The following is a 14,403-nucleotide window of genomic DNA, read 5'->3' as shown; positions in this document are numbered from 1 at the left end:
GGACACAAAACAGAGACCAAAAACAATGCGGAAGACTTGTTTTCTTTTTCTCTCCTGAACACACTTGGGATGGGAAAAAAGGCAGGGAATATTCTGGAGGTGAAGCTCTGAAGGAAAGGTGGGTGAGAGAGGAGATGACTGTGGATCTTCTTCATAAGGAATAGGTAAGTAGTGACTCTTGGGGTTTCTTTCCCCTATAATGCAATATTGATACCATGGTCATCATTAATACTGATATTGACAATTCCATAGACTCAGCCCTTCCCTGTGGAGGCTAATGTTCTATTCTAATCAGTATGATCCAGTGCAGGAAAGACAGATCCTGATCACCTAGGTGTCACCACGCCGCTCAGACTGACCTTTCATTCACCTCCAATTTAACTCCTGTGTCTCCAGCTCGGGATTTGCTGAGCATCTCCTATTAAAAAAGAAGCAGAGTTTCTCAGTACATCACAGGTACTGAGAACCCACTGGTGTCCTGCTACACCTGCGGTCCAACATCCTGCAGTAGCTGAGAAACCTAGAAGTGCCCACCCAGGTCCTCGTGAGAGTCAGGAAAAGAACCCAGACCTCCGATCTATTCAGTGGGAGGCAGCTGGAGCTACAGTCTGTGTCTTGACATTTTGGAACCTGGGCTGATGTGCACAGAACTCTGAGAGCTACGGCACCATGCCAACAGGGGCAGCTGCTACCAGGTCCTCGAGGCAGGCAGCACACCAAGGCAGATGGCCTGAGTCTTCCATCAAAGGAGTAATATGTGACCTTTCCAATGGTGCCCGCTCAGCTTTTCCCTGAGACAACAGTTACCGTTGGTTTACTGAGTGCCTGGCACTGAGATCCATGTGCATTACCTCACTGAGCTCTTTACAACACCCCTCTGAGGAAGGTACTGTTATCATCACCATCATATAGAAACGGAATCTGAATCTTAGCGGGGTTAACGTAGCTTAGCGGTCAGTTTGGAACTTGAATGTAGGATGGCCTGACACCAAAGTATGTGATCCTTGAGAAAACTGCTCATCTTCCCTTGGAGAACTTTCTATTTTCTGTACCTCAGAGATCCCAGGGGATTTGGGTTTTGGTTTGTTTTATAGGGGGCTCTGCAGAGAACGGCTAAGATATATCCAGCGGGCAATGCTGCCGAAAGGTAGTTGCACAGCATCACTTTAGGTGATCCTGCAGAGACTTCCATACCGCTATTCTGGCCGTAGCGGTTTCAATGGCAGCGGAAGTGGCAGCCATCTCTTTGTCCACCAGGTCCCCCAGTTCCTCCTGTTTGATGTCCAGGCCTCTGGGCAGGAGCTCCTGTGAACAGCATCACGAAGGCGGAAATGACCCTTTGACCTCCTCTCTACCCTCCCGTGGTGGACAGGTAACCCCCACATGACGGCAGAAGGTAGGAGGGTCCCACCATGTAACACACTTCTGCACGCCGTGCTGGGACTTGTCTGGAACTCTCTACCACACGAGCTCTGCAACTCCACACTCCTCCCACCTCTATTCTCACTCGGAACCCACTTCTTTCCAGAAGGCCATCCTGTCGAACCCCACACAAGGCCATTCAGTTGCAGCCGCTCAGACCCTGACCCCACCATTGTGCAGCACTGATTATTTCGTGCTTGGGAGGTACTTTAAAAACACCTTCAGGGCTTCCCTGGTGGCGCAGTGGTTAAGAATCCACTTGCCAATGCAGGGGACATGGGTTCGAGCCCTGGTCCAGGAAGATCCTACGTGCCGCGGAGCAACTAAGCCCGTGCACCACAACTACTGAGCCTGCACTCTAGAGCCTGTGAGCCACAACTAATGAGCCCACGTGCTACAGCTACTGAAGCCCATGTGCCTAGAGCCTGTGCTCTACAACAAGAGAAGCCACCGTGATGAGAAGCCTGCACACTGCAACGAAGAGTTGCCCCCGCTCGCCGCAACTAGAGAAAGCCCACGTGCAGCAATGAAGACCCAACACAGCCAAAAATAAAATAAATTAATTAAAAAAAAATTCAGATGAGGGAAGTCCCTGGCGGTCCAGTGGTTAGGACTCTGCGCTCTCATTGCCATGGGTTGGATCCCTGGTCGGCGAACTAAGAACCTGCAAGCCGCTCAGCGGAGTTCGAGTGAGAGATGATGAGGATATGACCTCTGGCCCTGGTCTCTTCCTTCTCTGAATTTATCATTCCCACTATTTTAGGTGGTAATATTCCTACTATTCTAGGAATTAGAAGCTGCCTTGCACTGTACTCCTTAAATAGATCTGTATCACACTGTATAGAAATGGTTGATTTCCAGGACTCCCCTGATGGTCCAGTGGTTAAGAATCTACCTTTCAATGCAGGGGACCCAGGTTCAATCCCTGGCCAGGGAACTAAGATCCCACACGCGATGGGGCAACTAAGCCCACGTGCCACAACTACTAAGCCCGCGCACTACAACTAGAGAGCCCGTGTGCCACAAACTACAGAGCCCACGTGCTCTGGAGCCCATGTGTCACAACTAGAGAGAAGCCCGCATGCTGCAACGAAGAGCCCATGTGCCGCAATGGAAGATCCTGCATGCTGCAAGGAAGATCCCGCAACTAAGACTCAACGCAGCCAAAAATAAAATAAAAATTAAAAAAAAAAAAAAAAAAAAGGTTGGTTTCCTCATTTTTCTTCCCCAGGGAGACCAGGCCTTCCCCAGGGGACCTATTCGTCCCTGTAGAACTACACCTGGCACAATTCCCTGTACATAGGTCATACTCACTACATCTTTATTGAGTGAATAAATATATTACCTTCATTCTAGGTGTTACCTGCCCAGCCAGATAAAAACCCTTGAAAACAGGAAAACTGTGTTCATCCTTCTCTGACACTGCTTAGCACAGTGATGATCACATAGAAGACTCTCAATTAATATCCAGTGAATTAAATATAACTGGAAAGTCATTCAGAAGGTCAAGTTTTACAGTTCTAACTCTACTTTCCAGAATCAAGTTTAAAGTACAGAAAGAACTGGCTTAGAACATCACTGATCCCTGAAGAAATCCCCAGCACTCATACCAAAAAACGACTTTCCTCAGGGATAACACTGATGATACCTCGCCAATGGCTGTGATCCTGGTGAGGCAGCTCCTCATGGCTGTGCTGTCGGCATTCTTGACGATTCCTTCTTCCTCCAGGAAAGACAGATAGGTGAGGGTCTCCCTGCCATACTGCTTACAGGCCTCGGTCAGAGCTGCAGAGGCAAGGCGACAGAGACTTTTAAAGGCCCTCTGCTGCCCGTACTGTGGTGGTGGCCCCTCACCCTGGTACTTACAGTCGGCAGGCTCTGGCGGGGCTCTAAGGCAGGTGGTGCTGCCATGAACAATGGTGTCACTGGTCAAGTGGGCCAGGAGGGTTACCGAGTGCAGAAGCCCACTGATATCTGCCAGGAGTTTAAAGGAAACTTTCTTAGTCCTGCTGGAGGGGGAGGGCAGTCACTTTCATACCTCCTTCCCCCCCGCTTTGCAAGTTAGACACACACATTCCTTTCTGGGTGCCTAGGAAATGGTCGCCATTGCCACATTCCAGCGTTTCGGACCCCTGCCCAGTTGTCACTAGTGACAGACCCTATCCTTCACCTCTCTTACCTTCTGGGCAGGCCAGATACTGGCTCCAGCATTTTTCCAGTTGCTCGATGCAGCTGGAAACGGACCTGACCTTGGAGAGTAGGTGATCTGTGAGAGGGAAGACAGGGCCAAGTCAGAGTCAGAGTTGTCTCAGCTCGCTTCATCCTTGTTAGTTAAGCTGCCTGATGGATGACCTTCCCAGTGGGGGGCCCCAGTCCTGCAGGAGCTTCCCTAAGAAGGGGGAGGGAGGAGAGGTTGATGGCTATGCTGGTACGTGATTCTCTTACTGCAGCTTCAAAGGCTGTACTTCTGAGCCTACCTGGTCCTTTGGCCAAGAACCACGGCAATGGCATCACGGTCTAGCTTCTGCCCCTCATTTCCCATCACTGCCACTGAATCAAATCTAGGCCTTCCTGTTAAGTGTTTCGATGCCCTTGGACTCCCATTACTCTTGGGCTCAGACCCCTGGCTCCATGAGGGCTAATCTACATTCACGTTCTGCCCACAACACCGTCATTCCCACTGCTGTGCCTCTGTGCACTGGTCCACGGAGACTGAATCGCACACACAGGAGTTAAAGTACGGGCTCTTGCGTCTCGTGGCATACGTGTTTTAGCTCCTGGCTCTATCACAATTGGCTGTGTTCTCAGGCCACATGTGCCTGCTTCCTCATCCAACAAAGGAGGAATAATAGTACCACCTCCTGGCATCACAGTGAGAATTGCTGGGCCAAGGCACATAAAGTGCTTAGAATTGTCCCTGGCATACTGCAAGCACTCGGTAAATGTCAGCCATTTTTATGATTATTATTCCCCACTCTTCTTCCTCTCCATGGCTTTATGTCTCTCCTCTTCCTTCAAAACCCAGCTCGTACCATCTCTTGTGGAATCCGCCCACAGCTGCCCCATGTCCTGGTGTTCTCGCAGTAAATGAGGTACCCAGTGCGCTACTTCATTTGCAACTGTTGGATTTCCCTACGGACGGGTTCCCCACTGAACAAGATATCACAGTCCTTCCTGAAACACTTCACAGAATCGAGACCTTTCTAGCTGATAATAAAAATCACCCATCAGGGCTTCCCTGGTAGCGCAGTGGTTGAGCATCCACCTGCCGATGCAGGGGACACGGGTTCGTGCCCCGGTCCGGGAAGATCCCACATGCCACGGAGCGGCTGGGCCCGTGAGCCATGGCCGCTGAGCCGTCCGGAGCCTGCGCGTCTGGAGCCTGTGCTCCACAACGGGAGAGGCCACAGCAGTGAGAGGCCCGCGTACCGCAAAAAAAAAAAAAAAAAAAAAAATCACCCATCAGCTGCTTCCTCCCGTCTGCCTTGTTCTGAACGGGACCTCTCAAGACTATCAAGTCCCCTCTGCTCGAAAATGAGCTGTAATGAGATCTGTTCACGGCCACGTCCACGACTTCACAAATGCCCTGGGCCTGGATGCTCTCCCATCTACTGTGCACCAAGGCCCTCCTCTCATCACGGGGGTTCCTCTGACGTCACCACATGCCCTGAGGACTCTGGGGCACACAGGGTGGGCCCTTGCTCACACCCGTGACCCTGTGGGGATTTTATCGTTTCTGCCTCTCCATGCTTAAGGATGATGACTCCCTTTCTAGATTTGAAGCTCATGGCAGCCACCTCTGCATTCAGACCACACTCTTCTCCTTAGAGACACAGAGGCCTGTCTGTTCCTCCTCCTCCCGGCATTCAGAATTGTTATCAGGCCTCAGCTCCCAGGATGCATTTCATCAGCATGATCCACGACCAAAGCAGTAGTTATCACACCCGGGGGGTGAGGGGTGAGAGCTGGGGGGTGGTTTAGAAGATACTACTGTGCAGGCCCTGTGCTGCAGAGCTGCCGACTGAATAGAACTTAGGCGTGGGGGTGGGGGTGGGGGCCCTGGGCATCCCCAGGTGATCCTGACATGCAGCTGGGTTGGGAACCCCTGAGATCAGGGTCTCACGGGATTCAAGGCCGACGCTGAAGAGCACTGGGCTGTAAGGATCCGGCACCTGCAAGCCGGGCAAGGGGAAGGGCACCTGCAGATCCGGCGCAGCTGAAGAGAGCGGGCTCCTCAAACCGCCTCAGGGCCTCCTGCACCACCTGCTCGGCAGCCCTCCTCGACTCCGCCAGAAGCATTTTTCGTTGGTCCTTCGTAAGTCGGTCTACAGATTCCTAGAGATGGTCCAGGGAAGTGAGAGTCGGCCATAGGCCCCCTAATGAGCCTCCATGCAGCATCCACCTGTGACACAGCTGGGATTCCTGGCACCTTAGCTCGAGCTGCTGCTAATTAGGCCGAAGCCAGTTAGCTTGACACAGAGAAAAAGCCTTTAACTTTGTCCACAGGTGTGTGCCACAGAGCACAGGAGGCTATGGGGATGGACCACAGCAGCCTGTCCTCCACCCTTGGGGAGAGAGTGCCAGGTGCATCTCTTCTCATCTGCTCTGTGTGCAGCACAGGGCACGCTGGCATTAGGAGCTATGCCCGCAGAATATGTGCCTTTGCGATCCGGCCAAAGGCCCCAAACCCCTTTCACAGCCCCCCGCCTCCACGCATACACTGCTGAGGCCCATGGCTATGAAATTGGACTTGGTCAGCCCCAGTGGGTGTCCGTTACTTGCCTGTGTGCTGGACAGTTTGATCTGGGTGTATTCCAACTGTTCCCGAAGAGTGGACAGTTCCTCCTCTCGACAAGCCACGGCATCCACCAGGCTGCCCCGCTCCTTCTCCAGCTCGGCGATCTGGGCGGTCTGTTTTGCTTCTGACTGCAGGGCGACCGAGTGGGAAGAGGGAGTTGCTGGGAGAATTAAACGGTCCCCTTTCCAGAGGTCCAAACCCACCACCAGGCCACAAGGAATCTGCCCCTTCCCAAGGACACACTGATCCCAGATGGGACCAAGGTGGGCCATGTGCTCATGGTGATGGATGCCGGGTGCCAGCAACACAAAAGCCAGAGATGGAAAAGAATGAGGAAGGGAAAGACAGGTGACGCTTACCTGGGCAGAACTTTCCAGGCTGCCTTGGACAATCTGGAGTTCCTGTTTGCTGGCGGCAAGTTCTTGCTTCAAACTCTCTAGTACTTCCGTCTGTTCTTGAGTCTGAAAGAGAAGAAAAACAGGAGCGCTCCGACCTGGGTGGTGGTTTCACGGGATAAACACGTGTAAAAATTCCCAAGCTATACTTGTGAGATTTGTATACTCTTTTATATAGAAGCAAGTTTTACCCTGACAAAAAGCAGGGGGAAGGTGAGAGCTCAGAATGTACCCAAAATGTTTTTTTCCAGCTTCAGGAAATGTCGACGGCGGTGGGTGGGGGGAGTTTTAGGGACATTTCCCAAATGTCATGCTTGAGCCCATAATACTAATTAAAGCAGAATGAGATCTTTAATTCAGGCATCCCAACACCCAGTAGGTATAATGCTGACTCATCCCATCTCACCGTCTTGAAATAATTTCCCTTCCTTGATTTCTAAGTGGTGTTTTTCAAAGAGCGGGTTGTGACCCATGAGTAAGAATTCACAGCTAACATTTTTAAAAGAATGCAGTAAACAGAGCTCCCCCCACCAAAAAAAATCCACATGCATTCACATAATAAGGATAAGTATTGCTCTGTGAAACTTTGATTTCCATTAGATGTATTTTTCACTTTGAGTCACAGGAAAGCGTGAAAGCCACTACTCTAAGTGTACGGCGTTCCATGTTATCCACCCGACATCTCTTTACTCCAGTCGGACCTGCCGCCAACCCCATCCCAACTCATGGGAGTTCTGGCTGTGGGTCTTTATAAATGCCACTTCTTTCTGACATCCACCTGCTTCCACTTCAAAACCTCCTCGAGACTCGTCCTAGCTGATGAGCCCCACTCAACTTCAGACCCTTCATCACGTCATGCCTCTAACTCCTTACACATGGGTAACCACGTCCTGTTCTGTACGGTCCCTTGTCACCCTCCCACAGGGCTCTACCTGCTCGTGAAGCAGACGACGAGGTCTTTCAATCTGTGCAGTGCTCAAGGCCCACCTCCATCTCGGACAGACACCCTCCCCCCCCCACCCCGCACCAATTCCCACCTACTTCTTCTACTCACCTTCCGCTGGGCCTGGTCACTTATGCGCTGGAAAGAATCCTCTAGCTCTTTTTTCTCTCGTTCCAAATCCACTTGGGCTTGTCTGGCCACGGACACCTGTTTGGTCACCTCGGCATTCTGTAAAAGAACAGTGTCTCGAACTAGCGTATCTCCAGCACAGAGGCCATCTTCCTTCCGGAACAAATGACGGCATTCAGACCGTGAGTGCCCTAGAGTCGGACACAGACATCACTTTCCCACCTAAAAGGAAACTGTCACCTTCAGATGCTCAACTCTCCACTATTTGCCAAAATGATAAAGATGGGGGATAATGCTAATGCTAGTGGGGCTGGCACCTAAGGTGGAGCTCAAGATACAGGAGGCCAGGGAGCTGTGGTTTCCAAGAAACAGCGGGGGCGCCAGCCCTGGAGAAGCCACGTGGCGTAAGTCAGCGTCTCCCCCGTGCGGTGGGGCCTGCGTGTGCCGATGGGGGCGGGGAGGGTCCTACCTTCCGCAGCAGGTCGGCGTGGTTCTGCACCAGCTCGCTGTACTTCTCCTTTAGCTTGCTGTAGCGCTGCTCGTTGGCTTGGGCTTTCCCTGTATCGTCAAGGACCAAGGTGAGGGGTCTGCACTGGCAGGGACCCTCTGCCCTCCTTCCAATAAGCCAGAACCCCTAGAAGATCGTCCCTCCTTTTTTTATTTTTATTTTTATTTTTTTTTTGAGGTACATGGGCCTCTCACTGTTGCGGCCTCTCCCGTTGCGGAGCACAGGCTCCGGACGCTAAGGCTCAGCGGCCATGGCTCACGGGCCCAGCCGCTCCGCGGCATGTGGGATCTTCCCGGACTGGGGCACGAACCCGCGTCCCCCGCATCGGCAGGCGGACTCTCAACCACTGCGCCAGCAGGGAAGCCCCGTCCCTCCTTTTCACAAGCATATATACCTCCTTCTCCCTCAAAAACCCTACTGAAATAAAGTCCCCTGGGAGGTCTTCTTTAATGAAGAATTCACCTAATTCAAACGCCTCCACTGATGCATGCCTTGAGCACTTCATGCTCGGCATTTACTTTATCAGGGTTTTTGGCTTTTATGCCATGAATTTTCTTAGGCTCCCTCTCCTTCGTCATCCTCTGTAGCCCCATCTCCGTGTTCGCAGCAGGGCCTCAAGTCGGGGGGCTCTCAACCTGCCCGACGCCGATCTGCCCTTCTGACTGGTGACGCTGGCATTCACGACGGCCTCCCGGGCAGACTCGAGGCGGGGGCTCCGGCGCCTGGCCTCAGCCTCCATCCGGGGTCTCGCTGGGCTCCGCCCTCCCCGGCCCTACCCTCACGCCCAGCCCAGCGCCAGCCGCTCACTCTCGATCTCCGTCAGGCTCCGCTGAGCCTTCTCCGTGTCCTCTCGCTTCTTCTTGAGCTCGTCCAGCTCGGCCCGTTGGAACTCGCTCTCGTCGGCCGCCTGCTGCCGCAGGTGCTGCTGCTCGGCCAGCTCGGCCTCCAGTTCGCTGATGCGGCCCTTCAGCTGCAGCATGGCTCGATGGCTCTGCGGGAGGGCCCGGGGATGAGCGCTGGGCGGGCCGAGCGGGGCCGACCTGCCACGTCTCCAGCGCCGACCACATCAACACCTGGGTCTTCCTAAGAGGCCCACTCCCAAGGCCTCATGAGAGTGGAGGCTTCTGGTCACTACAAGCCGCCCCCCAGCAACAACAGGGGGTGACGGCAGGGGAGTTCTGATCCTGTTCGAGGGGCCTGGGAGCAGTGATGGACCAGCTGGAATGAAGAAGGAGAGGGCATTTGCCGGTCCCAGGGAAAAGCCTCAGCACCAGACACTGCGAAGTGCCAGCAGAGCTACAAGTCAAACCTTCTCATTGCCAAGTGAGAAGAGTAGGTCTCTCACCGCACAGCTTCATAGCCAGCTGGTGATCACAATTATCTCCCACTATCACAGGGCCCCTGGGGCGTGGCTTAAATGCTGCTCTCAAGGGTAAGTGCACTGGAAATGCATAATGACCTGGTCAAGATGTGGCCCAACAGGGTGGATGTGAAGCAAATTTAATATTAAAAGCTGTCATGTTCCGGTGAAGCCCAGACGCAGATCAGAGCCCAATTCATACCTCAGTCTTCATGTTTTCCAGCTGTGCTTTCAGCCCACTGATCTCTCTGTACAGTTGATCAATTAAGTGATCCCTGGGAACAGAAGGAGAGCAAGTTTGCTTCCACTGTGCTTCTGTCCCTTGCCTTTTAAATGTGAGCTAGGAGACCCAGGGAGGAGGTTAAAAGCCGATGTTAATTTGGGAACAATTCTTTGAAATCCTGTAAGTTATAGGCTAAGACCATCAGTGTTTCCAGATACTAATCTACCACCCACAGGTCCATGGGTATTTCAGCCTCATTCGATTTTCCTCTGGGATTTTAAAGGGGCCAGTATTCGAAGGTCAAGACATTTACCAAAGAAGCCCAAGAATTCCTCTTTGGTTGGGTGTGGCAAGTGAGATCATGGCTTAACTTAGCTTTGGCACCATGTGCTTTAACTCCACAGCCCGGACTCACTTCTCGTCCTTGTTCACGCCATTCTGACTGTTGAAATTGAAGGGATCACTGCTGGAGGAGCTGCCAAAGATGTCATCGAACTTGCTGTCGTATGAATTCTGCGGCGACCAGAAAGGAGTAAGGACAAGGTTAGAGACCCAGAGAGGTCAGCGTGGGTCTCATGAGTGACACGTGGGAACGGATGCTTTCTTAATCTGGTTCAGGTCCACTATGGCGCCTCCTAGGGACTGCAGGGCAGCGTGATCAGCCTAGGTCAGCGCTTGGGTTAGAAGGTGGCTGAACTTGTCCCAGGTCCTCCCACCCTCCCCGGGGGCAACGGGAAGGCCTGAGCTTCCTCCTAAGTGGTCCTCACCTGCTGGGAGGCATCCATGTCCATGAGGTCATCCTTCTCTAAGACTGGCTCGCTGTCGGGGGATGAGGCTTCGGCTGGGATCACCACCACGGGGCTGATGTGCTCTGACAGGGCGGAGGCTCGTAGGAAATTGGGTGGGTTCTGAAAAGCGAAGACGCATCCTCAAACCCTGCCCACCTGCCAGCCTCTAAGACAGCCTCCAGGACTCAGCAGCTCCCTGGGTGTGGCTGGCACACTTACCTCTGGCAGCTGAGGGATCTGAATGAGCCGCTTGAAGTACTGAAGGTTGCTGGAGCGGTAGAAGAGATCTTTCAACCTAAGGGTGGAGAAAGGCCTGAGGGCTGCTGGGGGCCTTCACCAGCCCCGAGGAGGGGACACCCTACTTTCCTACTGCCTGCCCAGCCCCCAGGCACAGGCTGCCAAGGAGATGGGATCCATGGTGCTAGGATGCAATTATGATGCTGCAGGGAGAGATTATTTATAGTCAGTCCTCACTGATGGGGGAAGAGTAATTCAAACCACAAAATCCTTTGGAAGAGTAGACAGTCCAAAAACTAATTTCTGCATCACCGTAGAATATATGCTGTTGTTTGGCAGATGTATCTTCCTAGCAATGTTTGGCTTAGAGTAATATTAAAATAAATTTCTGAGGATAAACCAACTAATGATATGAAGAGGGAAGGGAACTTAATTACTAAGGTAGATCTCTTTTTAATGAATTCCCCTTATTTGAGTGCTATTTGTTATCTCCTCAACTAGACTGTAAGCTTCTAGAAGGCAGAGACTAGGCCCTGCTGAGCTAGGTTTAAAAATAGTACCGGGCCAGCCATAAAAAGGAACGAAATTGGGTCATTAGTAAAGATGTGGATGGGCCCAGAGAGTGTCATACAGAGTGAAGTGAGTCAGAAAGAGAAAAGCACATCTCGTATATTAACACATACATGTGGAATCTAGAAAAATGGTATAGATGATCTTATTTGCAAAGCAGAAATAGAGACATAGACGCAGAGGACAAATGTATGGATACCAAGGGGGAAAGGGGTGGGGAGGGAGGAATTGGGAGACTGGGATCGACACATATACATTATTGATACTATGTATAAAATAGACAACTGATGGGAACATACTGTAGAGCACAGGGAACTCTACCTAATGCAGTGTGGTAAAATGGGAGGGAAGTCCAAAGGGAGGGGATATCTGTATGTGTATGGCTGATTCATTTTTTTGTGCAGTGGAGGCTAACATAACATTGTAAAGCAGCCATACTCCAATAAAAATTAATTAAAAAATAAAAATAGGGCTTCCCTGGTGGCGCAGTGGTTAAGAGTCCGCCTGCCGATGCAGGGGACACGGGTTCGTGCCCCGGTCCGGGAAGATCCCACATGCCGCGGAGCGGCTGGGCCCGTGAGCCATGGCCGCTGAGCCTGCATGTCCGGAGCCTGTGCTCCGCAATGGGAGAGGCCACAACAGTGAGAGGCCTGCGTACCACAAAAAAAATAAAAATAAAAAATAAAAATAAAGTAGTACCAGGCATGGAGGAATTACTCAGCAATATTGGTTGAAGAAAAACCATTTATACTGTGTCCTAATCTTGGATGAATATGGGAATAAAGAAACCCCAATTTTTTCTCTTCCTCAAGTCTCCGTTTTGAATCTAAACACTGAAGGCCAACAAAACTGACAGCACCAGACATATTTTCCGAGATATAATAAAAGAGGGTCAGGGATCTCAGCACCCTCTCTCTGCAGCACAGAATTTTCTCCAGCTCAGCCCAATAAACAAAACTCCTGGGGTCTCACAATAACCCTTCAGACCCCAAGGTTAGGACTGTTCCTGTGACATCACTGTTGCTTTCCCCGAATTCGGGGACATTGAGGCCTCAGCCGCCGTGTCTGTGGAAGAGAAGGTGAGGCGGCACTCATGGGAAATGCTTTTATAAGCTCAAAAAAATGAAAGGAAACAGGATCACCTGACCACACGTTCCCCGCTTTCTGGGCTGGAGCCAACAGTAATAGGCTCTGCTGCTTTCCTAAGCTACTGGAATTTAACATTCCAGGAAATCAGCCCCAGGGCCTGTCTCCTAGCATTTAATAAGTCATTTATTATAGAATAAACATACGAGGCTTTTCAGACGGAACAAGGAAACTGGGAGGATAGCACAGCCCCGAACTTGCCCTCTCTGATTGTTGCTCAGGAACCAGCAAAAGAAGCCTAAGCTTGGGATCTGGGGGGTGGGGGTGGGGGTGGGGAGGTGTTGCTTTTCCTGAAGTCAAGGGTGAAGAAATTAACAAGGAAAACATCATGTTCATGCTTTTCCCGGTACCCTCCCCCCCACTCCCATCCTCCTGTCTCTCCCTCCATTCCGTCCCTTCTTCCTGGGGCATGCTTAATTGAAAGATGAGCTGGACTTCTCATCTTGTCACCAATTTTCTTTCCCAAATGCACCAGAATAATTTGCCCTTTGTCAGACAAGCTCTTCCTCTTCTAGACTAGCTGATTAGCTTATTAATTCATTCAAACATGATTGAACGCTATAGGCTTAATTAACTGCTGTGAATCAGGTGCTAGAGATACAATAATGGGCAAGACAGTCAAAAATAAAGTCATGCTAAGAACTAGGAAGGAAATAAACAGGGTGCTGTGATGGAGAATATGAAGGTGGGGTTGGAGGAGCAGAAGGTAGGGAAAAAGACCCCAAATGAGGGGCCGGAGACTGCCTTTGTGCGGAGGTGACTGAAGATGACCTGGATGAAGCTGGCCAGGCTGGGAGAAGAGCATCCTGTGGACAGGGAACAGCAAGTGCTAAGCCTCTCAGCGCAGGCTATGTTCCGGGAACTGGAAGAGGACCTTATGTGGCTGAAACACTTGGAGAACTGGAGACAAGGTCACAGATGGCAGGCAGGGGCCAGATCATGTAGGGGCCTTGCAGACCACAGAGAGGAGCTTCGAGTTGATTCTCAGTGTAATCAGAAGCCATTGAAAGGTTGTAAGCAAGGGATTTATGTTTTTACAGGGTCGTTCTAACTGCTGGGTGGGGATAGCATTGCAGAGGGCAGGAGCTGAAATCCAGAGCATCCCGTCCATATCGGAGGGTCCTGGTAGACAGCAATGGAAGTGGAAGAGATGGGAGATATGACCAGAGACAAGATCTCTTTGTCAATTATCATCTGAACTTGCTAATAGATTGGACATGGGGAATGAGGAAAATGGTGAGTTCCGGATCTCTGTCCTAAGTGGATGGTGGGCAGCATTTATTGAGATAGAAGGGAAAGAAAAAGGTTTTTGAAGAAAACCTAGAGTTTAGTTTGAGATGTAAGTTTGGTATAGTGATGTCAAATAGACCACTGCAGACGTGAACCTGGAATTCAGAGGTAAGGTTTGGCTGGAGTTATATCTTTGGGAGTTGTCAGCATGTATACGGTATAAAACCATGAGAACTTAGGGAGAAGAAAAACAGAAGAGGATGAAGCCGTGGGAATAAAGCAGGATGACTGAATGAATGAAACTGTCTTTCTCTATGAGATTTATTAGAGAACCGATAGCTTCCCCAGCCATTGGTAGGTTTGCTGCCATCTTCTTTTCCTTCGCTTTTTAAAGCATTAAAGCAGATACCCTCACCCCTCAATGATTTAAAAGCAAGTGCTTCCTGCATGGATTAACTGACTTTATAGCACCTTTAGATTCGCCTTCCTTTCTCTCACTTAAGCCGCTTACTTTGTGAACTGCTCCATGAAGCGGTCCCGGTGGCCTTGCAGGGTGTCGGCTGGAAGACCTGGAAGAAATTGGAAAAGACTAAGAGGGAATAGAAGGACCAAAGGGCAGGCAAGACACAGCGGGAAGGGACCATCCCTCCTGGG

At 51.1% G+C, this 14,403-nt stretch overlaps 1 protein-coding gene across 2 annotated transcripts in view; it reads right to left on the bottom strand.

Moving 5' to 3' along the window:
* Window positions 1-14,403, bottom strand: part of HIP1 (huntingtin interacting protein 1) — a 151,451-nt gene that overhangs the window by 17,524 nt on the left and 119,524 nt on the right. For both annotated transcript variants that reach the window (XM_060120409.1, XM_060120410.1), the window contains exons 9-24: window positions 14,261-14,318; window positions 10,786-10,861; window positions 10,546-10,686; window positions 10,194-10,291; window positions 9,758-9,830; window positions 9,003-9,186; window positions 8,157-8,245; window positions 7,670-7,786; window positions 6,580-6,681; window positions 6,205-6,348; window positions 5,622-5,757; window positions 3,602-3,688; window positions 3,289-3,396; window positions 3,071-3,207; window positions 1,195-1,305; window positions 360-418 (exon numbers count right to left, since the gene is read on the bottom strand). In XM_060120409.1, the coding sequence (XP_059976392.1) occupies window positions 360-418; window positions 1,195-1,305; window positions 3,071-3,207; window positions 3,289-3,396; window positions 3,602-3,688; window positions 5,622-5,757; window positions 6,205-6,348; window positions 6,580-6,681; window positions 7,670-7,786; window positions 8,157-8,245; window positions 9,003-9,186; window positions 9,758-9,830; window positions 10,194-10,291; window positions 10,546-10,686; window positions 10,786-10,861; window positions 14,261-14,318 (1,720 nt within the window). The remainder of the gene's footprint in view (window positions 1-359; window positions 419-1,194; window positions 1,306-3,070; window positions 3,208-3,288; window positions 3,397-3,601; window positions 3,689-5,621; window positions 5,758-6,204; window positions 6,349-6,579; window positions 6,682-7,669; window positions 7,787-8,156; window positions 8,246-9,002; window positions 9,187-9,757; window positions 9,831-10,193; window positions 10,292-10,545; window positions 10,687-10,785; window positions 10,862-14,260; window positions 14,319-14,403) is intronic.

This window comes from Mesoplodon densirostris, chromosome 16, assembly GCF_025265405.1.
Source record: "Mesoplodon densirostris isolate mMesDen1 chromosome 16, mMesDen1 primary haplotype, whole genome shotgun sequence".
Classification (NCBI taxonomy): domain Eukaryota; kingdom Metazoa; phylum Chordata; class Mammalia; order Artiodactyla; family Ziphiidae; genus Mesoplodon; species Mesoplodon densirostris.
This window is presented reverse-complemented; position numbering and strand designations above follow the sequence as displayed.